The following is a 24,831-nucleotide window of genomic DNA, read 5'->3' as shown; positions in this document are numbered from 1 at the left end:
TGAAGTTATGGAAGATATGGTGGGAAAATTTGCTAAAAACAAAATGATAAGTAGTAAAGTAAATTGTGAAGAAGGCATCAGGAAATTACAAAAATATACTGATAGGTTAAGTAAGGTGGCAAAGATGTGACAATTGCGGTATAAAGTGCAAAAATATGAACTTACATCATTTGACAGGAAGAATTTAAAAAGCATAATACTAAATGATGAAAGATCGCAAGACTCTAAAATGGAGAGGATTCCGGTTGTTCATTAATCAGAGAAGGTTATTTTGAAGCTAAAGCAAATATTTAGGAAAGTTAATAAAAAGTTATCAGTAAACATGACAGGAATCTAATACAAAAGTAGGAAGAATACGCTTCAATTATATAGGGCATTGGTGAGACCACATTTGGAAAATGTGCAAAGTACTGGTCACATTGCTTAATGAAGGATGTAAAAGCACTGAAAGAGTTTGAGAAGGTTTACTGGACTAATACCTGAAATAGGCAGGGTGTCTTATGACATAAGATTGAGCAAGCAAGGCTTGATCAGCTGAAGTCCAGATTAGAGTGGTGCTGATAAAGCACAGCAGGTCAGGCAGCATCCGAGGAGCAGGAAAATCAATGTTTCAGGCAAAAGCCCTCCATCAGGAATGATGAAGCCCTTGATCAGCTGAAGTCAGGGGTAAGAGTGACTTATAGTAACTGTGAGGTAAGGTGAAGGATTTACATGTATTTTAATATTATTTATTTTTCAGTTCGCCAGAGAACAGAGGTAGCTGGGTAACAGTTAGAGGTGGGAAGGGGAGGAAGTAGGCAGAGCAGGACCCCTGTGATCGTTCCTCTCAACAATAAGTATACCACTTTGGATACTGTTGGGGGGGAACAGCCTAGCAGGGGTAAGCTGCAGTGACCGGGTCTCTGGCACGAGGTCCGGCTCTGAGGCTCAGAAGGGAAAGGGGGAGAGGAGGAGAGGGCTAGTTATAGGAGACTCTATAGTTAGAGGGACAGACAGGCGGTTCTGTGGACATGGGCGAGACTCTCGGATGGTTTATTGCCTCCCGGGTGCCAGGGTCTGAGACGTCTCGGACCGTGTCTTCAGAATCCTTAAGGGGGAGGGTGTGCAGCCAGAAGTCATGGTGCACATTGGCACCAACAACATAGTAGGAAGAGGGTCGGGGAGGTCATTCAGGAGCTCAGGGATTTAGGCTGGAAGCTAAAAGCTAGGATAGACAGAGTCGTCATCTCTTGTTGCCGGTGCCACGTGACAGTGAGGCAAGGAATGGGGAGAGGGTGCAGTTGAACACGTAGCTGCAAGGATGGTGTAGCAGGGAGGGCTTCAGATATTTGGACAATTGGACTGCATTCTGGGGAAGGTGGGACCTGTACAAGCAGGACAGGTTGCACCTGAACCAGAAGGGCACCAATATCCTGGAGGTAGGTTTGCTAGCACTCTTCAGGGGGGTTTAAACTAATTTGGCAGGGGGATGGGATCCAGACTTGTAGTTCAGCAAGTAGGTTAGCTGTTTTTCAGGATGTCCAAGAATGTAGGGAGGCTATGGAGAAGGTAGCACTGACAGGGAATACTTGCGGACACAGAGATGGGCTCAAGTGTGTCTACTTCAACGCAAGGAGTATCAGAAATAAGGTGGGTGAACTTAAGGCGTGGATCGGTACTTGGGACTACGATGTTGTGGCCATCACGGAAAAGTGGATAGAAGAGGGACAGGAATGGTTGTTGGAGGTTCCTGGTTACAGATGTTTCAGTAAGAATAAGGGGGGTGATAAAAAAAGGAGGGGGGTGGCGTTACAAATTAGAGACGGTATAACGGCTACAGAAAGGCAGTTCGAGGGGGATCTGCCTTTGGAGGTATTATGGGCTGAAGTCAGAAATGAGAAAGGAGCAGTCACCTTATTGGGTGTTTACTATAGGCGCCCCGATAGCAGCAGAGATGTGGAGAAACAGATTGGAAAACAGATTTTGGAAAGATGCAGAAGCCACAGGGTAGTAGTCATGGGCGATTTCAACTTCCCAATTATTGATTGGACAGGGCAGTGTTTGTGCAGTGTGTCCAGGAAGCTTTTCTAACTCAGTATGTAGATTGTCCGACCAGAGGGGAGGCCATATTGGATTTGGTACTTGGTAACGAACCGGGACAAGTGATGGGCTTGTTAGTGGGTGATCATTTTGGTGATGGTGACCACAATTCTGTGACTTTCACCTTGGTTATGGAGAGAGAGAGGTGCATGCAACAGGGCAGGTTTTACAATTGGGGGAAGGGTAAATACAATGCTGCAAGACAGGATCTGAGGAGCATAAATTGGGAGCATAGGCTGTCAGGGAAGGATGTCGTTGAAATGTGGAACTTTTTCAAGGAACAGATACGACATGATATCTGTTACCTGTCAGGCAAGAAAGAGATGGTCGTGTGAGGGAACCTTGGTTGATGAGGGAGGTTGAATGTCTTGTAAGGAGGAAGAAGGAGGCTTACATAAGGTTGAGGAAACAAGGCTCAGACAGAGCATTGGAGGGATACAGGATAGCTAGGAGGGAGCTGAAGAAAGGGATTAGGAGAGCTAAGAGAGGGCATGAAAAATCTTTGGTGAGTAGGATCAAGGATAACCCCAAGGCCTTTTATGCATATGTGAGAAACATGAGAATGACGATAATGAGGGTAGGTCCGATCAAGGACAGTAGTGGGAGACTGTGTATTGATTCGGAAGAGATAGGAGAGGTCTTGAATGAGTACTTTTCTTCAGTATTTAGATTAGATTAGACTTACAGTGTGGAAACAGGCCCTTCGGCCCAACAAGTCCACACCGACCCGCCGAAGCGCAACCCACCCATACCCCTACATTTACCCCTTACCTAACACTACGGGCAATTTAGCTTGGCCAATTCACCTAACCCGCACATCTTTGTGACTGTGGGAGGAAACCGGAGCACCCGGAGGAAACCCACGCAGACACGCGGAGAACGTGCAAACTCCACACAGTCAGTCGCCTGAGTCGGGAATTGAACCCGGGTCTACAGGCGCTGTGAGGCAGCAGTGCTAACCACTGTGCCACCGTGCTGCCCACTCAGAAATGAGAGGGACTGTATTGTTGAAGAGGAGATTATGAAACGGACTGGTAAGCTAGAGGAGATACTTGTTAGGAAGGAAGAGGTGTTGGGCATTTTGAAAATTGTCCCCCGGGCCTGACGGGACACATCCTAGGATTATGTGGGAAGCAAGAGAGGAAATTGCAGAACCGTTGGCAATGATCTTTTCGTCTTCACTGTCAACGGGGGTGGTGCCAGGGGACTGGAGAGTGGCGAATGTTGTGCCCCTGTTCAAAAAAGGGAATAGGGATAACCCCAGGAATTACAGGCCAGTTAGTCTTATTTCGGTGGTAGACAAAGTAATGGAAAGGGTACTGAGGGATAGGATTTATGAGTATCTGGAAAGACACTGCTTGATTAGGGACAGCCAGCACGGATTTGTGAGGGGTAGGTCTTGCCTTACAAGTCTTATTGAATTCTTTGCGGAGGTGACCAAGCATGTGGATAAGGGTAGAGCAGTGGATGTGGTGTACATGGATTTTAGTAAGGCATTTGATATAGTTCCCCATGGTAGGCTTATGCGGAAAGTCAGGAGGCATGGGATAGTGGGAAGCTTGGCCAGTTGGATAGAGAACTAGCTAAATGGTCGAAGTCAGAGAGTGGTGGTAGATGGTAAATATTCAGCCTGGAGCCCAGTTACAAGTGGAGTTCCGCAGGGATCAGTTCTGGGTCCTCTGCTGTTTGTAATTTTTATTAATGACTTGGAAGAGGAAGTCGAAGAGTGGGTCAGTAAATTTGCAGACGATACGAAAATTGGTGGAGTTGTGGATAGCGAGGAGGGCTGTTATCGGCTGCAAAGGGACTTAGATATGATGCAGAGCTGGGCTGAGGAGTGGCAGATGGAGTTCAACCCTGTCAAGTGTGAGGTTGTCCATTTTGGAAGGACAAATAAGAATGTGGAATACAGAGTTAACGGTAGGGTTCTTAGTAAGGTGGAGGAGCAGAGGGATCTTAGGGTCTATGTTCATAGCTCTTTGGCTAGTCTACAAGGACACTCAAGTTCCCTTTCAAAATCCATCACCATTTAACAATAAATCTTTCATTCTATTTTTCCTACCAAACTCAACAACTTTACATTTGTTCACATTGCATTTTATCTGTTTTGTGCTTGCCAACTCACTCAACTTATCTTAACCATTCTAAAGCCTCTTGACATCTTCCTCATCACTTCCATCTAATGTCATGTCATCAACAAACATGGAAATATTATAATAATTCCCTCATTGCAAATATTGATATATTATGCAAATAGTGAGCAGCTGTGGTACCATACTTGTCACTGCCTTCCATTCTAAAAATGATAAATTTATTCATCCTCTCTTTTGCTTGTCTGCGAATCAATTAGATTACCTACAGCGTGGAAACAGGCCCTTCGGCCCAACAAGTCCACACCGACAAGAAACCCATACCCCCCTCTATTTACCCCTGACTAATCCACCTAACACTATGGGCAATTTAGCATGGCCAATTCACCCGACCTGCACATTTTTGGACTGTGGGAGGAAACCGGAGCACCCGGAGGAAACCCACGCAGACACGGGGAGAATGTGCAAACTCCACACAGACAGTCGCCCGAGGCAGGAATTGAACCCAGGTCCCTGGCGCTGTGAGGCAGCAGCGCTAACCACTGTGCCACCATGCCGCCCCAAATTCTCATTCATGTTATTATACTACCACCAATACTATGTGTTTGAACTTTGCACAAGAACCTCTTTACTGGGACTAAAAGGGTAATTGCTGTGAGGACATTTCTCTTCATGGGAAAATATAGGACCAAAAAGACTCTCAGAATGTTAATTTAAGACTGAGAAGAAAAAAATATTTTCTCAACAGGTTTTGAGTCATTGGAACTTCTTGCCACAGAGAGTTATGGAGCAGAGTCCTTGTGTTGTATTGAAGGCTGCGACAGATATATTTCAGATTCCCAATGCCATAAAACAAAACAGAAAGAAAAAAATCAAGGAAAACTTCTGTTACTTTTAAAAGCACTAAATGTAGATTAAGGGCAATATGTGGTAAAGAACTGTCCAACCCGTGTGCCAGCCAATCATAGATTTATGAAGAAATTGTATGTGTCTAATTCACCACACTTTGGAGTATATAAGGGTTTTAGAGATGATTCATTTACAAGAACGGTTCCAGGAAGATTGAATCTCAGTGATTTTAATAGATTGTAGGTTGATCTTCTTAGAAAAGAGAAGGTTGGATTAACATTTGACCAAGTATTGAAAGCAGGAGGGATCTAGCATAAATAGAGATAATCTGTTTCCATGTGAAAAGCTGAGAACCAGGGAGCACAAAATTAAAGTGATTGATAAAAGAACCAGCGGTGACATGCAGAAAGACTCTTACATGTAATCGGTCATTAGGATCCAGAATGTACCAAATGAGAATGAAATAAAGGGAGATACAATAAAGTTTATAAAAGGGAATTGAGTAAGTATCTAAAAGGAATACATTTGCAGAGTGAATGAAAAAGGGATAGCTGAGTTGCTCTTGCTGAGGACCAGCAAGGTCATTATATGCCAAATTATCTTTTTCTAAATTGTAACCATTCTTCCAACATCTGGGAAAAACACTCTTTCGGTGGGTTAGGTAAAACATAGATATTTCAAAACACAAGAATAAAGTTCAAAGAAAAAACATCATATTGTCCCAAAATGTGACTTAACAATGACTGCTATAATTAAATCATGAATAATGCTTTCAATCATACTAGAATAAAGAGAATCAGAGAAGAGCACTATCTGCTACATATATTTAGATGGAATTATGTCTCAATGCAAGTTACCTTGACAATGAAATTACTCAAGAATGGACAGAACATGTGGGAGTAAGGGATCATTTAATGGGGGCACAATATATAGATCAAATTTTAGAAATGAAACGAAACAAAACTGAAAACAGCATTTATGCATATTTTAAGCCAAGACATTTTTTTGTGCAACAAGGCATCAAGCAGAAGGCCATCGATTTTCTCAGTAATCCAAGTTTTGCTGACAACTGAGATTAACATACAAAATAAATTTATCAACAAATGTTTGTGGATATGTACAGTGAACAAAAGTCCGTTCTGAAAAATAAGATACAACCTTGTAAGCATGCTATTCTTTAGCATGAAGACCTTTTCATGAACCCTTTACAGCACTTTCTCCCATGGCAAACGTACCTATATTAATCTATGGTAGTGATGCATAGGGGTAGCAATGCTTGATGTGAAGGTGAATGGAGAATTCAAAATAAATTGAAAAAGAAATTAAGAAACTAGTTCAACTCATAAATAGAACATTACTGTTCCTCCTGAATAGATTGCTCACATCATCAATTTCTTCTGGAATTTCTTCTTCCTCTTCTTCATATAGAGGTTGTACTAGAGCTGCAGGTTGTAGACCCAGGAATTCCAACTTGTACATCACTGACTAAAGAGTAAAGAGAAAGAAAACTCCTCAAAAAGCATATTTAAAAAGAAATATTGCATTGAACACATATAACTTTCAATTACAAACAACTCCATTAATGATCTGCACATAAAACATATTTTATAACTTGTATCTGCATTAAAGATGAATTAAAATAAACACTTTAACTTTTCATTATGACTTTTTGAATTCCTCAAAATTATTATAATGTTATATTCTAGTACAGTGAAAACAGGACAGCAGAAAATGCTAAAATTATGGGAAAAACAGATTAATGCAGAATAAGATATTCGTTATAAGTAATGATAAATAGGGGGAAAATAAAGTCGTAGTGAGCATAAGAAAATAAGGTAACAGTTCCAAAGAACTTTTTGTTCTTCATTTCTAGGTAAAATTGCATATTTTTTTTCAAAACAATCAAGGTAAACTATTCTACATGCTTTGGATAATTTAGTCTATGTCATATTGTATTTCATTTTTCAGTTTAAACTGTGATGAAACTTTCGAAAGCACTTTGATGGGGAGTAGGGATTTCTCTAAACTCAGTAGCAATCAAATGAGTAAACTGTGGCTAGATTGATTGTATGCTCACTTCTGAATTGTGTCATGAATTCAAGTATGAGCCCAGAGTTTTGAGCATAACTATCTCAATAACATGGTAGTGCAATACTGATGATATGCTGCACTGTCTGAGATGCTGTTTTTCACATGAAAGTTGAACTGAAGCATCAATTGTCCATCTGGACTTAAAAAATTCTATTGAGGTTTTACAAATATTTGCCCCTTAAGCAATGTCACTAAAGAACAAAATATCAGGACATTAATCTCAATGCTCTCTGTGGTACCTCATCGTGTGCAATTGGTTGCCACATTTCCTACTTTACAATAGTGACTACACTTTAAAAGTACTTCATTTTCTGTCAAGCACTTGGGCACCTCCCAAAATCATGAGAGGCAAGTCCTTCTCCTTTCATGGTTAGCTTTTAGTTTCAAACTCTACCGGACATTACTTACTTGTTTCCCTGAAATTACTGTTCTAAAATGGGGTAGAATATATTTACTTTAAAATGCAATTGACTACATCTGATATAAATGACAATTAACTTATTGCTCTTTTGAACAATAAAGGAGTAGAAAGTTAAGTGGGGGTTGTGGTCAGGTGGCCAGCAGCAGAAATAGCTGCTAGACTGGTTAAGAGCTACAGTGAGAAAGTGAGGACTACAGATGCTGGAGATCAGAGTTGAAAAGTATGGTGCTGGCAAAGCACAGCCAGTCAGGCAGTATTCGAGGAGCAGGAGAGTCAACATTTCGAACATGAAGTCTCCATCAGGAATGAGGGGAGGGGGAGCGCAAAGGGGCTGAGAGATAAATGGGACGGGGTGGAGCTAGGGTAAGGTAGCTGGGAAAGCGATAGGTAGATGAAGGTGAGGGGTGATTGTGATAGGTCAAAGAGGAGGGTGGAGCAGATCGGTGGGAAGAGAGATGGACAGATCGGACAGTTCAAGAGGGTAGTGCCGAGTTAGAGGGTCTGGATCTGGGATAAGGTGGGGGAAGGGGAAATGAGGAAACTGGTGAAATCAACATTGATCCCATGTTATTGGAGGGTCCCAAGGCGGATGATGAGGCATTCTTCCTCCAGGCATCAGGTGGCTAGAGTTTGGCGGTGGAGGAGGCCAAGGACTTGCATGTCCTTGGTGGAATGGGAAGATGAGTTGAAGTGCTCAGCCACATGGCAGTGAGGTTATTTAGTGTGTATGTCCCAGAGATGTTCTCTGAAACGTTCTGCAAGTTGGTGTCCTGTCTCCCCAATGTACAGGAGACCACATTGAGAGCAACGGACACAGTAGATGACGTGAGTGGAAGTACAGGTAAATCCCTTCCACATCCGACAAGGCCAGAAAGGATCCTTCCACATCTGACCTCCATCTCATCTGCTCCCAGGAGGACCAATTCCACCATAGAACATACCAGGTGGCCTCCTTCTTCAGGGACCGCAATTTCCCCTCCCATTTGGTCAACGATGCCCTCCAGCACATCTTCCCACACCACTGACCTTGAACCCCACCACTCCAATAGCAACAAGGACAGAAACCACCACCCCCCCACCATGTCCTCACCTTCCACCCCATCAACTTCCGTAAACAACGCATCATCCTGCACTATTTATGCCACCTACAAACAGACCCCACAATTTTCATCCCCACCCCTATGTGTGTTCTGCAGAGACCATTCCCTTCACGACTCCCTTGTTAGCTCTACGTCCCTCAACAACCCACCTTCAACCTCCGGCACCTTCCCTTGCCACCGCAAGAAGTGCAAATCCTGCACACACAACTCCCCCTCCCCCCCACCAACCTCAGTCCCAGGCACCAAAGGATCCTTTCACATCCGACAGAGATATACCCGCACTTCCACACAGTTCATCTACTGTGTCTATTGCTCTCAAGTTGTGGAATGTTTCAGAGAGCATCTCTGGGACAACTGCACCGCCCAAGGCCGAACACTTCAACTCCCCCTCCCACTCCACCAAGGACATGCAAGTTTTTGGCATCTTCCAAAGGAAATGCATAACCTTGAGTTTCTCAAATTATAAAATTTTTGGTTGAAACTCAAATAAAATTGGAATAATTTAAATTGAGAATTTTTAAACAGTCATTGACAGAATGTGAATAAGTCTGCCCTGCCAGCATTTACTGCCCAACTTGAAGACAAAGAACCATGAAGAAAGACCTACATGGAGAACAAATGTTGGCCACTATATTCAAATTGGGGTAGTATTTGATTCAAGCCAAAGTGATAAAGTAAGAGTTAGGGTTGAGTGTGGATTAAGTAAAGTAAGACTCAGTGAAGTTAAATAAAGTGAGTTAAACTTGAAGTCGTTAGATGAAAGAAGATGCAAATGTAGCAATGAATGCATGTTTTATATTAAGTACTAAACTTTAACTCTAAGTATAAAAGGGTTTATTTAATTAAGTTCTGAGTCGGTTCCCAGCCTTTTATTCATCACACAAGGAGAGAATACCTGGGTAAAGAACTGAGTCCTACTTTTCAGGCAACTGGGGAATTATACAAGCCCTCTACTCAGTTGGGGCATGTAAAATTCAGCCATGGTTTGAAAGAAAATATTACAGAAAGAAATGCATAGCCAAGAGTTTCTCAAATTGTCGAATTTTTGGTTGAAACTCAAATAAAATTGGAACGATTTAAATTGAGAATTTTTAAACAGTCATTGATAGAATGTGAATGTGACTGCTATGCCAGCATTTACTGCCCATCTTGAATCACCTTTGAGAAAGTAGTGGCAAGCTGCCTTCTTGAATTGCTTCGGGCCATTTCCTGTAGGTGGACCCAGAATGCTATTGGGGAAGGCGCTGCAAGATTTTGACTGAGTGATGTTGAAAGAATTATGATATACTTCAAAGTCACGATAGTAAATGACACAGATGGCTTGGTATTCCAAATATCTGCTGCCCTCATCCTTCTAGACAGTACTGCGAATTCAGTAATGATAATGCCATTATCACCAAAGGCTCAAACATAGATTGACTCTTGGAGATGGGCATTGTCTTGTGCTTGTGTAACATGCATATTCCTTGTCACTTTTCAAATTAAGGCTGGATACCATGTTGCATTTGGAAATGCAACTTTCATTATCTTAGGAGCTGTGAATGATGCTAAACATTGTGGAATCATCAGCGAATATCCTCACTTCTGACCGTATGATGGACGAGATTTCATTGATGAAGCAGCTGAAGATGATTGGGCCTAGGATATTACCCTGAGCTACTCCTGCAGAGATGTCCTGGAATTGGAAATGTGAAATCAGAACTTTGTCCCCACGAGCATTGTGCAACAGTCACTCTTACCGATACTATCATGGACAGTTGCAATGATGGCATGCAGATTAGTGAGGATGAAGTATGTTTTTCCCTCTTGTTGGCTCCTTTACCATCTGCCATAGATCAAAATTAGCACCTATGACCTGAAGGATCCAACCAGCTCAATCAGCAGGGCTGCTGCCAAGTCACTCTTTGTGATGCACATTGAAATCCCCCTCACCCAGAGTATATTCTGCAGCCTTGCTACTCTCAGTATTTCATGGAGGAGCACTAATTCATCAGCCGTGGAAGGATAGCATGTGGTAATCAGCAGGATGTTTCCTTGCCCATGTCTAACCCGAGTCTTCATGATGTCTGGAGTCACTATTGAGGACTTTCAGGGCAACTCCATTCCAACTACATACTATTGTGCCTCCAACTCTGCTGGTTCTATCCTGCCGATGAAACAGGATATACCTAGGGATGGTAACAGTCGTACCTGGGACATTATGTGTAAGGTCTGATTCTGTGAGTATGACTATGCCAGGCTGTTGCTTAAATAGCCTGTGAGACATCTCTCCCAACTTTGGCACTAGATCCTCCATATGTTAGTGAGAAGGACATTGCAGGCCTGGCCATTTTCTCCTTTATCTTTTGCGAGCCTAAGTCAATGACAAGTAAACTGTTTAGTTTCAATTCTTTGTTGAGTCTTCATAACGATTGTTACAAGAAGGACAGCTGAGAGTCAACCACTTGCTGTGTGTCTGGAGTCACACTAAGTCAGATAAAGTGAGATTGGCAGATTTCCCTGTCTGAAGGACAGTAGAGAGATGGATTTTTCTGCCAATTGGTAGTGGCTTCATGATCATCACTAGACTCTTAATTCCAGAGAAGAATTTCACCATCTGCAGTGTGGGATAAAAAAAAACCCTCATCCATGCATTTTGAAATAGGGAAAGCATTTGCAATGTTGAAATTTGTCAATAACAGACTCTCAAGTATGAATTCCTAATGAGTGAAGTAGCTTCTCTACTGCTGCACATTAATCTTCTGACTTCACCACACTTCAAATTGTTGATATTGAATTACTTCAAAACAGCTTAAAAACATGATATTGTTAAAATGCTCGATCATTATTTTCTTACCGCAAACAATTCATGTGGCTTGTTATTTCCATCCAATTCTATCATATTTTGTCGATCATGATCAGCCATATAATCCTGCACAGATGCAGACATATAAAAATACGTGTAGAGAAATACAAAATTGTATTATAAATAAGAATGTAAAAATATAAGAAAAACACCTGTAGTAACAAAATGTCAAGTTAAGTCTAAAAGCTTGATGAAATTATTTCTTACCTCTAAAAGCCTCAACATTTTGTCTTTATATAGGGCAACGTGTTTCTCAATAGTTGTCCGAAGATCTTCAGGTCTTCTCACTAAACGTGCAACAAGGCCTGGGTCAACATCTGAAACCTCAGCCTAATTTCAAATATTGAGAAAATATATTTCATTGATGCATTTCACTTTAAAATGATCTTTAATAAAATGTGGTTAGATCCTGCAGAGAAGAACTGCTAAGTAATGTCTGAGACAAAAAAGGCCTGTAACATTTAAATAACTACAACATCATATGACAATATGTTTTATGTAGAGATATACTTTTTTTGTACACAGTATGAGATCTTAGCATGAGATCTTATGCAACTATTCTTTCAGTGGGTGCTTGTGTCCCCCAAACATAAACAATTTCTAATAAGAAAGACAAAATGGAAAGCAACAATAAATACCACCAGGCTACTGTTTCACAAGCTTACTTCAAATACTGTAATCATCTGACATATGTATCCTATTTACAATGCTAGGTTTAGAAAAATATAAATTTTGTTCCCAACAAGAATAAAAACTAACCTTCAGATCAAGGTAGGCAAGGGGACAAGGGTTATTCTGATGCTGTAAATAGTTTTTCCGTGCTTGTTGGCTAAAAGAATTCAGACAAATGATGAACACATCCTAGCTTTCTATCCCCAGAAACACTTGTCTGAGTCTTAAGGTAGTCCATATGAAGGTCAGCCCGCATCAGGAAGCTGTCTTTTTCATGTGAAAGATGGACCAGAAGTGATTGAAAGAAATTGTAAAATCAAAAATAAAGATGAAGGTAGGATTGCAGGTTAGCGATGGGAGTTGATTATTACCAGAAAATAATAGGAAGAGACAAAATGTGTGGTCATATTGTACTAAGAAAGTTTCAACCAGAGTGGATAGTGTGGTACCAGTAGATGTATTGTGTTTGGACTTTCACAATGTGTTTGACAAGGTAGCTCACAAAAGATTAAGTCATAGGATAACAGCCAAAGGTGTTGAAAGTAGTAAATTGACAGAGGTAGAAAATTGGTTCACAGGCAGAAATCAGCGAGTGGGGCCAAGTGGTCCTTTTTCAGTGTCAGTGACCTGTGACATGTGGGGTTTGACAGGGATCAGTGCTGAGTCTGAAACTGTTTACAATGTATATTAATGACTTGGAGGAAAAAAGTGAATGTACTGTATGTTACGACATGGAGTAAACTCTCCTGCTTAAATTAAAACCAGCAACACAAAAAAGATTTATCCCGTGCAGTAATCTGTAAATGTTCAATCTGCCAAGAACTATGTAAAGTAAAAATTAACAACTTTATTTCTTATAGATAACTAATTAACTAACTGATTAACTAACCACTACTTACAATTTCTTTCTCTAATCTATCTTTTACCTTCCCTTCTCTCATACTAGTTCGATAAAACTCCCAAATAAGATTTCCAAAACGACACTTCTTTTCTCAAAACCAGGCAGCTGTAGGTTCTTGTTTTCGGATTTTACTGCATCATCTTTTATCCTTGTTAGCAATTTCTGCATCACAAGTTACTGATCGAAAATGTACTTTTAAAAAAGATGTTTTTCAAACAGACAGGTATACGCAAGGATTGGCAGTTCTCCTCTCAACTGTTCAAATGTCCCCGAGTCTTATACACCAGAACATCAGATTGTGTCATTGAATTTTAAGATTGTCAATATACGCAATTCAAACTTGACTGGAAATTGGAATTTTTATCAAGGTATAATTTAAACTGATTAGCCACATTCAAATTTGTGTTTGTCTCCAGGCAACGAGTCACTTGAGTTGTTCAACCCACTGTTACATATATTATTGCTTTATTGAGAACACTTGGTGCTGTGCCCGGAGCTCTGCTGTTTTTAACACTCTTAAAGATACACCCACATCTTCATAACACCCCTCACCTTATGAAAAAATGAACCATCATAATGAAAAGATGGCTTCTTTCGTTTTTACCTTTTAAACACATTACCCTAACATACCGATAACTTTCATATAAGTTCACCTTAACGTCTTCCCATATATCTATATATTTACATAAAACATTAAATAAAGACAAATCTCATCTAAACTCTATCAGTTAAACCCGCCATAACGCGGCTGCAATTACATTCTTCCGACCCGCAACATGCATGATTTTTAAATTAAAAGCCTGCAACATAAGACTCCAACAAGATAGTTTCATATTCTTATCTTTAAAATGTTCTAAGAATGGAAGCTGATTGTGGTCACTGTACACAACTGTCTCTGACACATTGTTCATGACATACACATGCTGTAAGGCCAGTTCCTTTTCGATTGTGGAGTATTTCCTCTGGTGAATGTTGATCTTCTTCGAAAAGTAACCAACTGGGAGTTCAATCCCATCCTCATCTCCCTGTAGGAGTACAGCTCCAACTCCAATGTCACTAGCATCGATGGTGACTTTAAAAGTTTTTGAAATGTTTGGTGTAATTAAAATTGGTTTGATGGTTAATATTGATTTCAAATGGTCGGATGCCTCCTGGCTGTGTTCTGTCCACCAAAACATTGTGTTCTTCTTCAGCAAATCAGTTAACGCTACCAATATACTGCTGAAGTTTGGAACAAACTTCCGATAGAATCCGCTGAGTCCTAAGAATCAAAGCACCTCTTTCTTCGAAGTTGGCCATGGAAGTTCCCTCAATAGTCTTCGTCTTGGCATTTCATGGGGTCAACCTTCCGACCGATGTTATGTCCCAAGAATGTCACTTCTGCTATCACGAATTCCGTTTTATTTAAGTTTATCACCAGTTTTGCTTCTTGTAGTCTTTCAAGGAGCTCTACCAACTGTAGCATGTGATCTTTCCAGGACTCATTAAAGATCACTACATCATCCAAATAGACTGCACAGTTCTGTTTATGAATCTTTGGAATGTGGCGGGCACGATCTTCAGTCCAAAGGGCATCACTTTAAACTGATAAAGCCCATTTGGGACTACAAACGCAGAAATTTCTTTCACTGTTTCTGAAAAAGTACCTGTCAGTAACCACACATTAAGTCCAACATCATGATGTAACTGGCTTGTCCGACTTTCTCGATATAGTCTTCCAATCTATGAATTGGATAGCAGTACAACTTTGTAACGATGTTAACCTTCCGATAACCTACACAGAATCTGGTTTGGGAACTAAGACGATCAGCGAACTCCACTCACTCTGGCTTGGTTCAATGATGTTCTCGTCAAGCATGGCCTCCACCTCCATCTGGACCTATCTGGATTTGAGAGGATTAAGCCGATAGGGGTGTTGTTTCATCGGAGCAGAATTCCCTACATCTACTTCATGTACAATAGCATTAGTCCTCCCCATCTGATTCTTACATATGTCTTTACACGTAGTAACAAATCTTCCAACTCCATTTTTTGCTCCTGAGGCAGATAGCTTACTAATCTATCTCACTCCTCCAAAATAGATGAATCTATTTTGAGGCACCTCAAAATCCATATCATCTGGATTTGATTCCTTATTCTGCAGGCCAGTAACTAACACATGTTTCTCCAGCTCTTTCTCGCTAGTGTAATATGTTCACATGACATACTCAATACTTTTTTTTAATCTGGCATCTTCACTAAATAGTTCACATGACTCAACTTATAGGGACCACTAAACCTGGCTTTGAAGGGATCTCCTATCACATTGTCCCCTTGGGAAAACATCAGAGTCTCAGAGCTTTCACCTGCCACCTGCTTCATTCGTTACTGTGCCCTCTTTAGGTACTGTTTAGCTAACTCACCTACTTGATTTAGTCTCTCCCTCACCTCCGATACTTAATCTAAGTGTGAGATCTCCACTGGTTCTGTCAATTTTGCTTTAATTAATTGCAAAGGGCCTCTCACTTCACTTCAAAGGGAGTGAAATGAGTAGATTCATTTGGGGCACCTCTAATGGCAAAGAGTACGAATGGGATACCTTTATCCTAATCATTCGGGTAATCCTGACAGTACGCTCTCAACATGGTCTTCAAAATCTGATTCCACCTTTCTACAGCTCCCTGGGATTCAGGATGGTACACATTGGATTTAAAATGCTGCATACCTAATCTATCTATAACCTCCTTAAACAGTCTAGCAGTAAAATTTGACCCTGAATCTCTCCAGGTAGCCCATACCATGTGAAGAAAGCTACTAACTTCTCTACCACCATTTTTGCCTTGATACTCTGTAATGGAATTGCCTCAGGAAATCTGGTAGACACACCCATTATGGTTAACAAGTACTGGTTCTCACTTCTGGTTCTTGGGAGGGGACCTATATAATCAATTATAACCCACGTGAAAGGTTCTTCAAGTATGGGAATTGGCAACAAAGGTGCTGGATTTATTACCGCCTGTGGCTTACTTACCATTTGGCATGTATGACACGTACAGCAAAAGTTAACTACATCCTTATGCATTCCAGGCCAATAAAAATGTTTTTGTACCTTAGTCATGAGTTTTTGTACCTATAACTGACCTCCTACAGGTAGTTCATGTGCTACCCATAACACTTCTATATGCTACCAGCAACACAATCTGGTGTACTTCAGCCCATTTCTCCAGTGCATTAACGTGCCAAGGTCTCTATTTCTGCCTGAGGATTCTCTCTTTCATATAATAATCCTCTGGAATATTCTCTGCCTCCTTTTCAGAGTAAGCATCCACATATATAACTTTTATCTTATTGTCTTTCTGTTGCAAGTTCCATAGCCTTTCAGGAGTAAACACTTCTGTCTGATCCTCTGCCTGTTCAGGGTTTTCCTGCACCATTACATCAAACTGGCTTTCTGCTAACTGAACCTCAACTCCTTCAGCTTTCTCTTTACTTTTTCACTTTGTGCTGGGACTTACGATAGTGGGATCTGGTTACTACACAGTCTGGGAAAATACCAGGATACTTCTGTTTTAACTCCTCAGCTTCTTGGTCTTCCTTGTGCTTCTCCATAACAAGGGGTGTCGCTCCCAACTTGGATCCTGCCAAATTATTCCCAAGAACAAACTGAATTCCTGGAACTGATACTCTGTCAAACATTCCCGTTGTAACTTCCCTAATCTGAAGTTGGCACTCCAACCTGATCTTACATATGGGAACACTAAATTTCTGTCCATCTATTCCACAAATTACCATACTCTCGGGTAACAGATCAGAAAGGGTGCATATTCGTTCATCCCTTACAATTAGCGAATGGTTAGATCCTGTATCTCTCAAAATTATAGCTTCTTGTCCTTCTCCCTCAGTTCTTTGTGAGTAAACTTTACCCACAGAGGAATTCTTTGTAGAGATCAGGTGTTAACTCCTAGGCTGCACACTCTCCTGCAGCTCCTTGGCTCTCCTTTACTACCACCACGAATGCCACTGGCTTAGCTTCTTTTACCACATCTTTTCCCACAGTGCCTTTCTTTAATGACCAGCACTGTGACTTTACGTGTCCCACTTTACCACAGTGGAAATACCTGAGGTCTTTCACCTCCTTTCCACCCTCTTGGGCTTCTTTTTTATCCTGTGGTAAATTCTTTCCAGTGTTCTCTACTCTTGGTTCAGTAATGTAAGATCTCCCCTTCTCTCAACTTCTATCCCTCACAGGATGAAATTCTGGGTGGAAGCTTGTCTTATGCACCAGCATGTATGCATCTGCTAACTCTGCTGCCCTTTTCACTTCCTGAATTTTCTGTTTTTCCACATGAATTCGTACCATCTCTGGAAGTGAGTTTTTAAATTCTTCCAGCAGAATAATCTCTCTGAGAAAGCCTCAAATGTCCAATCTATTTTCAAAGCACACACCCATCCATTAAAGTGACTATGTTTAATTCTTTTGAACTCAACATAAGTCTGACCTGGTTCCTTCTTTGTGTTTCTGAACCACTGCCTATATGTTTCTGGTACCAATTTATAAGCATTTAAAATAGCCTGTGTAATCTCCTCATAATCTTTTGACACCTCTTCTGACAATGCGGCAAATACCTCACTAGCTCTGCCGACCAATTTAGTCTGAACTAGCATTACCCATAAATCCTCGGACCAAGCTTCAACATCTTTCTCATCAAAATGTGGCAGAGTTTTTATGTTTATATATATAATATATATCACTACCTTCTCTTTTAATCTCCATCCTGTTAACTTCACTTTGCTAACTAAGTCACAACTCCTCACATTCAAATTCTCTCTCTCTTTCTCTCTCTTCTCTCTCTCTCTCTTTCTCTCTCTTTCTTCTCTCCCTCTTTGCTCAGCCAAGAACCTTCTCTCTCTCTTTTTCCTCTCTCTCCCTCTCTTCTCTCCTCTCTCTCTTTCTTTTCCTTCCTCTCTCCCTCTCTCTTTCCTCTCTCTCCATCTTCTAACTCCATTTTCCTCAATTGTAATTTACGTTTTTCTACCTCCACTGCACTTGTCTGTTTCTCTGACACACCTAAGTAACCCCTTTACAATTTCAGCTTCACTTCTGTCCTTGGTTAAACCCAAATCTAACTTATTTGCTAATTCTAAAAGTATGTCCTTTTTCTTCCCTTCTTGGCAAATTTGAGAATCACCTTCAAATCCAGAACCTCTTTTGCAATTAGCGATTTTTGAGAAGATTTTAGCTCAGGTTGAGGTTCTGGATGTAGGTTTGCTCACATGACACAATCCGATGCTCTGGGGTATAAGACAGGGGAACATTTGAACAGTTGAGAGGTGAATTGTCAATCCTAACATGTACCAAACTGCTTGAAAAAACATCTTTCTTAAAAGTACATTTTTGATCAGTAATCTGTGATGCAGAAATTCCTAACAAGGACAAAAGAAGATGCAGGAAGTTCCGAAGACAATAACCTACAGCTGCCTGGTTTTGAGATAAGAAATGTTGTTTTGTAAATCTTAATTGGGAGTTTTATCGGATTAGTATTATAGGAGGGAAGGTAAAAGATAGGTTAGAGATTGCTGCACAGTTGCTGGTTTTAAATTAAGCAGGAGGGTTTAGCCTGTGTCATAACAGTTTAGGGGTTTGGGTCCAGGATTTGAACTGGTTTGGACAGATTTGAATGGATTTGGGGGTATGAAAAATCCCAGCAGATTTAAATGCTTGCAGGTTAGTGTCCTAGATCTTTAAATAAAACGCAGGTGAGACAATTCATTTAATTTCGGTGATTCGGGATTGATTAAATTAAAAATGAGAGAAATAGCTCTTAAAATTGCAAAGGTTTGCTCACTGAGCTGGAAGGTTCATTTTCAGACGTTTCATCCGGAGACTCACTGAAAGATGTTAGCTAGTATGGTGACAAAACGTCTGAGAATGAACCTTCCAGCTCAGCGAGCAAACCTTTGCAATTTTAGAAGGATATGCGCTAAATGCAGGCAAATGGGGTTTGTTTATTTTGGGAAACTTGGTTGGCATCAATGGGTTGGATCGAAGGGTCTGTATCCATGCTAAATGACTCTATGACTCCCTTGCACAAAGTGACTTCAGCATATTTGTGCATGAAACACAGAAAGCTAGCAGGTAATCAGAAAGGCTAATGGAATGTTGGCCATTATTTCAAGAGGGTGGGAGGATAAGAGTAAGGAGATCATACTGCAACTGTAGAAGGAAGTGGTGCGACTGTATCTAGAGTACTGTGTTCAGTTTTGATCCATTTATTTACGGAAACAGAGAAGGTTCATCTGAATGATTCCTGGTATGGAGGGATTGTCTTCTGAGCAAAGACTAAATAAGTTGGGACTTTACTCACTGAAGTTTAGAAGAATAAGAGGTGATCTCATTGAAATATATAGGGTTCTTAAGGAGCTTGGTTGAGTAAATGCATCTTTGCTTCACGGGCAAGTCTAGAACCAGACGCCATAGTCTCAGGATAAGTGGACCCCAATTTAAGATGGAGATCGGGGAATTTCTTTTCTCAGAGGATTGTCAGTCCTTGGAATGCCTTGCCACAGATAGCTGTGGGGAAGAGTCATCGCATACCTTTAAGACTAAAACAGACTGATTCTTGATCAGTAGAAGAATCAAGGGTTATAGGAAAAGGACAGGAAAGTGGTTATGAGGACTGTCGGGTTTGCCAAGCTCCTGGTGTTGAGGTTATTTCAATTCAAGGAAATCATCTTGGAAACATAACTGCAACCTCACATAGTTACTTTTAAACAGTTAGATATGTCATTTCTGGAATCCAGCATTGCCTGCTGGAAGTCACATTCACTGGAACTGTGGATTGGAGAATTTGAGTTATATCTCATTTAGATGCTCCTATCAGGAACATAAAATCACAACTTAAATTTTCAGATTATTATTGTAATAATGCAGGAATTGAGAGAAGAAATTAAACACTTACTTCTTCAAGCTCCTCAACTGCTTCCTCCTCTTCTTCAGTCTCTTCTTCCTCAGGTTTTGCTTTGGCTTTATCTACAGCTCCTTTGTCTGGGTTCCACTGTTCTTGCTGGTATACTTTTCCCGTGAGAGGATCTTGACGTTGTCCAGATACTCGTTCACACAAGTCATAATCGGGACACTATTAATAAATTTAAAAACAATGTCTTGAAATTATTTCCCTGCAAAATATTGTTTAACCTTCTGACTTTTATGTATTTGATCATAGTGCAAATATTCAAATTCACTTTTTTCTCATTGATATAACCAAAGAAGTTATTATTACTGAAATTTAACCAAAATACATAATTCATATCCATATTTAATTCTTTCATGTATTGTATTAGCCATATTTAGAATTTTTGTTAGAACTGTAATGATTTCCACATTCCAGAAATTGCAGAAGCCATTAGGCAATATAACTATTGTACTGCAAGTTACAGAAATACAAATGGACAATGAAGTAATCAGGTCAATGGGGCATCTGGATGTCATTGAACATCGGGTCTAATCGTCTATTTCTTAACCAATGAAATTTCAGGACAGACTCAACCAATTAAATTGAAGATGTATTTACAGTAAAAAGGACATGGAAGATATAGAATGTGGGGAAATAGATGTGACATCTTGAAAAATGTCCATATTACAGAGGAGGAAGTGCTGGATGCCTTGAAACGCATAAAGGTGGATAAATCCCCAGGATCTGATCAGATGTACCCAAGAACTCTGTGACAAGCTAGAGAAGTGATTGTTGGGCCTCTTGCTGAGATATTCGTATCATCGATAGTCACAAGTGAGCTGCTGGAAGACTGGAGGTTGGCTAATGTGGTGGCACTCTAAGAAGGGTGGTAAAGATACGCCAGGGAATTATAGACCAGTGAGCCTGACCTTGGTAGTGGGCAAGTTGTTGGAGGGAATCCTGAGGGACAGGATGTACATGTATTTGGAAAGGCAAAACTGATTAGGGACAGTCAACATGGCTTTATGCATGGGAAATCATGTCTCACAAACTTGTATCAGTTTTTTGAAGAAGTACTAAACGAGTATTTGGCATCAGTATTTACTGTGGAAAAGGATATGGAAGATATAGAAAGTAGTGAAATAGATGGTGACACCTTGCAACATGTTCATGTTACAGAGGAGGAAGTGCTGGATGTTTTGAAATGCATAAAAGTGAATATTTCCCCAGGACCTGATCAGGTGTGCCCTAGACCTCTGTGGGAAGCTAGAGAAGTGATAGCTGGGCCTCTTGCTGAGATATTTGTATCATTGATATTCTCAAGAAGGTGCTGGAAGACTGGAGGTTGGCTAACGTGGTGGCACTCTTTCAGAAGGGTATAAAGGACACGCCAGGGAACTATAGACCAGTGAGCCTGACATCGGCGGTGAGCAAGTTGTTGGAGGGAATCCTGAGGGACAGGACATACATATATTTGGAGAGGCAAGGACTGATTAAGGATAGTCAACATCGCTTTGTACTTGGGAAATCATGTCTCACAAACTTGATTGAGTTTTTTGAAGAAGTAACAAAGAGGATTGATGAGGGCATTGTGGTAGATGTGATCTATATGGATTGCAGTAAGGCGATAAACAAGGTTTCCCAAGGGAGACTGGTTAGCAAGATTAGCTCTCATGGAATAAAGGGAGAACTAGCCATTTGGATACAGAACTGGCTCAAAGGTAGAAGACAGAGGGTGGTGGTGGAGGGTTGTTTTTCAGACTGGAGGCCTGTGACCAGTGGAGTGCCACAAGGATCAGTGCTGGGTCCTCTACTTTTTGTTATTTACATAAATGATTTGGATACGAGCATAAGAGGTACAGTTAGTAAGTTTGCAGATGACACCAAAATTGGAGGTGTAGTGGACAGCCAAGAAGGTTACCTCAGATTACAACAGGATCTTGATCAGATGGGCCAATGAGCTGAGAAGTGGCAGATGGAGTTTAATTCAGATAAATGTGACGTGCTGCATTTTGGGAAAGCAAATATTCGCAGGACTTATACACTTAATGGTAAGATTCTAGGGAGTGTTGCTGAACAAAGAGACCTTGGAGTGCAGGTTCATAGCTCCTTGAAAGTGGAGTCGAGGTAGATAGGATCGTGAAGAAGGCGTTTGGTATGCTTTTCTTTATTGGTCAAAATATTGAGTATAGGGATTGGGAGTTCATGTTGCGGCTGTATAGGACATTGGTTGGGCCACTGTTGGAATATTGCATGCAATTCTGGTCTCCTTCCTATCGCAAAGATGTTGTGAAACGTGAAAGAGTTCAGAAAAGATTTACATGGGTTGGAGGATCTGAGCTACAGGGAGAGGCTGAACAGGCTGGGGCTGTTTTCCCTGGAGCGTCGGAGGCTGAGGTGTGACCTTATCGAGGTTTGTAAAATTATGAGAGGCATGTATAGGATAAATAGACAAAGTCTTTTCCCTGGGTTGGGGGAGTCCAGGACTAGAGGGCATAGGTTTAGGGTGAGAGGGGAAAGATTCAAAAGGGACCTGAGGGGCAACTTTTTCACGCAGAGGGTGGTACGTGTATGGATTGAGCTGCCAGAGCAAGTGGTACAATTGCAACATTTAAAAGGCATCTGGATGGGTATATGAATGGAAAAAGTTTGGAGGGATATGGGCTGGGTGCTGGCAGGTGGGACTAGAATAGATTGGGATAACGGGTTGGACTGAAGGGTATGTTTCCGTGCTGTACAGCTCTATGACTTTATGACCCCAATTGAGAAACAAATAGAATGAATGACAGAGTTGTTCATATGATGAATTACTGACTCAACTTAAAACAGGCAGAAGTAAAGATAGATTGAGAGACTGAAAGAGGACAGAAAAAGGAGACGAGTGAATATACAAGCAAATTAAAAATTATCTCAGAATAATTTACTGAGACTACTGTTCTAATTGTTTACTTTTGGGCCTCCATGTCGATTACTTCAATAATGAGTTCTTTATGACATAGAAAAGCAAACTTAGTGTTTCTGGTACAGCTCATTCTTGTTTACAATGCAAATCCAACAGTTTTTGACATTATTGGAGAGGTTGTTTTTCCAAGGCTAACAGCAAAATATTCAGCAATTTTGCTAACTGGAATTAATAGCCTATTTCCTCCTCTACACACTTTGCTGGGAATATTTCCTATGCTCCCATGAGTAATAGTAGATATGTTAACATACAAATCAAGAGCATGAGTAAACCACTCAACTCCTCAAGCCTGGTTCACCATTCAGATCATGGTTGATCTGGTTACTCCAGATTCCTGCCTACCCTTCTGATAAACAAAACATCTATCTATCCCTGCCTTAAAAATATTCAAAGATTCTGCTTCAACTACATTTCAAGGAAAAAGATTCCAAAGACTCACAATGCTCTGTGAGGAAAATAGTTCCTTAACAGTACCTTCAGTCCATTTATCCAAGGCTTTTCTATAAATTGTTCAAAAGGTTGAAGCATCAGTTCTCACCTTTATGATACACCATTCATTATATGCTTGCCAACCTAAAAATGACCATTGGTGCCTGATAACTAAGGTGGCTCTGTGGTTAGCACTGACTCACAGCGCCAGGAACCCGGGTTTAATTCCCACCTCGGGCAACTGTCTGTGTGGAGTTTGCACATTCTCCCCGTGTCTGCGTGGGTTTCCTCCCGGTGCTCCAGTTTCCTCCCACAGTCCAAAAGATGTGCAGGTTAGGTGAATTGGCCATGCTAAATTGCCCATAGTGTTAGGTGGATTAGTCAGGGGTAAATATAGAGGGGGTTGGTTTCTCATCGGAGGGTCGGTGTGGACTTGTTGGGCCGATTATCTAAATATCACTTTTCTACCCATGCCAATATGTTACTTCTAACATAACGACCTGTTATTTTCTGCAACGATTTAGTTAACACCTTCTAGAAATCAAAATACAATACATCCACTGTTCCACATTATCCACCGTGTATGTTAATTTTTAAAAGAATCCAATTAATTGGTTAAATCTAACTTCTCTTTCAGAAAGCCATGTTGATTCTGCCTGCTTACCTTAAATATTTCTAAAGTGCCCTGCAATATCATCTTTTCTCCCTCCTTTTTGAATGAAGGAATTATATTTGCCAATATCCAATCAAATGGAACATTCTCCAAATCCAAGGAATTTTGGAAAACCATAAACAATACATCAACAATCTCAATAGCCAGGAGATTTTAAAACATCAGGATGAAGTCCATCAAACCTGGGGATTTGGCAGCTCACAACTCCAACAGTTTGCTTGGTACCATTTCCCTAGTGGTTGTAATTTTCTTGAGTCCTGCCCTCCATTCTATTTCCTGATTTCCAACCATTTCTAGATGCTATTTGCATTCTGTATATTAAAGGTCAAGGCAAAAACCTGTTCAATTAATCTGTATCTCCTTATTATCCATCATTAACTCTTGAAAGACGCTTGTTATAGGATCAATGTTCATTTTGTTAATTTTTTTATTTTAAATATTTATACAAACTCTCAGTATCTGCTTTTATATTTCTAGCTAGGTTTCTCTTCAACTCTAATTTCCCATCTTATTAATAATTGTGTAATTCTTTGCATCTTTTTAATATTCTGACCAATCTTCTGAATTACCAGCCATCTGGGTGTAATTATTCATTTTCCTTTACATTTGATATTAACTTTGATTTTTTTGATTTACACATTTAAGATGGTGGGTCCTCCCTTTGATTTTTTTTCTTTCTTTCTGCAATGTATTTAACCTGTGTATTTGGAAATATCATCTTCAAAGTCTGTCACTGCTTCTCTCTTGACTTATCCCTTAAACCAATGTGGTAGTTCAATTTAGCTAG

General features: G+C 40.5%; 1 protein-coding gene across 1 annotated transcript in view; it reads right to left on the bottom strand.

Moving 5' to 3' along the window:
• The window catches only part of ak9 (adenylate kinase 9), a 269,696-nt gene that overhangs the window by 215,076 nt on the left and 29,789 nt on the right, over positions 1-24,831 (bottom strand). The window contains exons 7-10 of the mRNA XM_060854563.1: positions 19,987-20,163; positions 11,683-11,805; positions 11,467-11,541; positions 6,402-6,503 (exon numbers count right to left, since the gene is read on the bottom strand). Coding sequence (XP_060710546.1) covers positions 6,402-6,503; positions 11,467-11,541; positions 11,683-11,805; positions 19,987-20,163 — 477 coding nt within the window. The remainder of the gene's footprint in view (positions 1-6,401; positions 6,504-11,466; positions 11,542-11,682; positions 11,806-19,986; positions 20,164-24,831) is intronic.

Source organism: Hemiscyllium ocellatum, chromosome 3 (genome assembly GCF_020745735.1).
Source record: "Hemiscyllium ocellatum isolate sHemOce1 chromosome 3, sHemOce1.pat.X.cur, whole genome shotgun sequence".
In the NCBI taxonomy this organism is placed as follows: Eukaryota; Metazoa; Chordata; class Chondrichthyes; order Orectolobiformes; family Hemiscylliidae; genus Hemiscyllium; species Hemiscyllium ocellatum.
The sequence above is the reverse complement of the archived record's forward strand: the minus strand, read 5'-3'. Positions and strand labels throughout refer to the sequence as shown.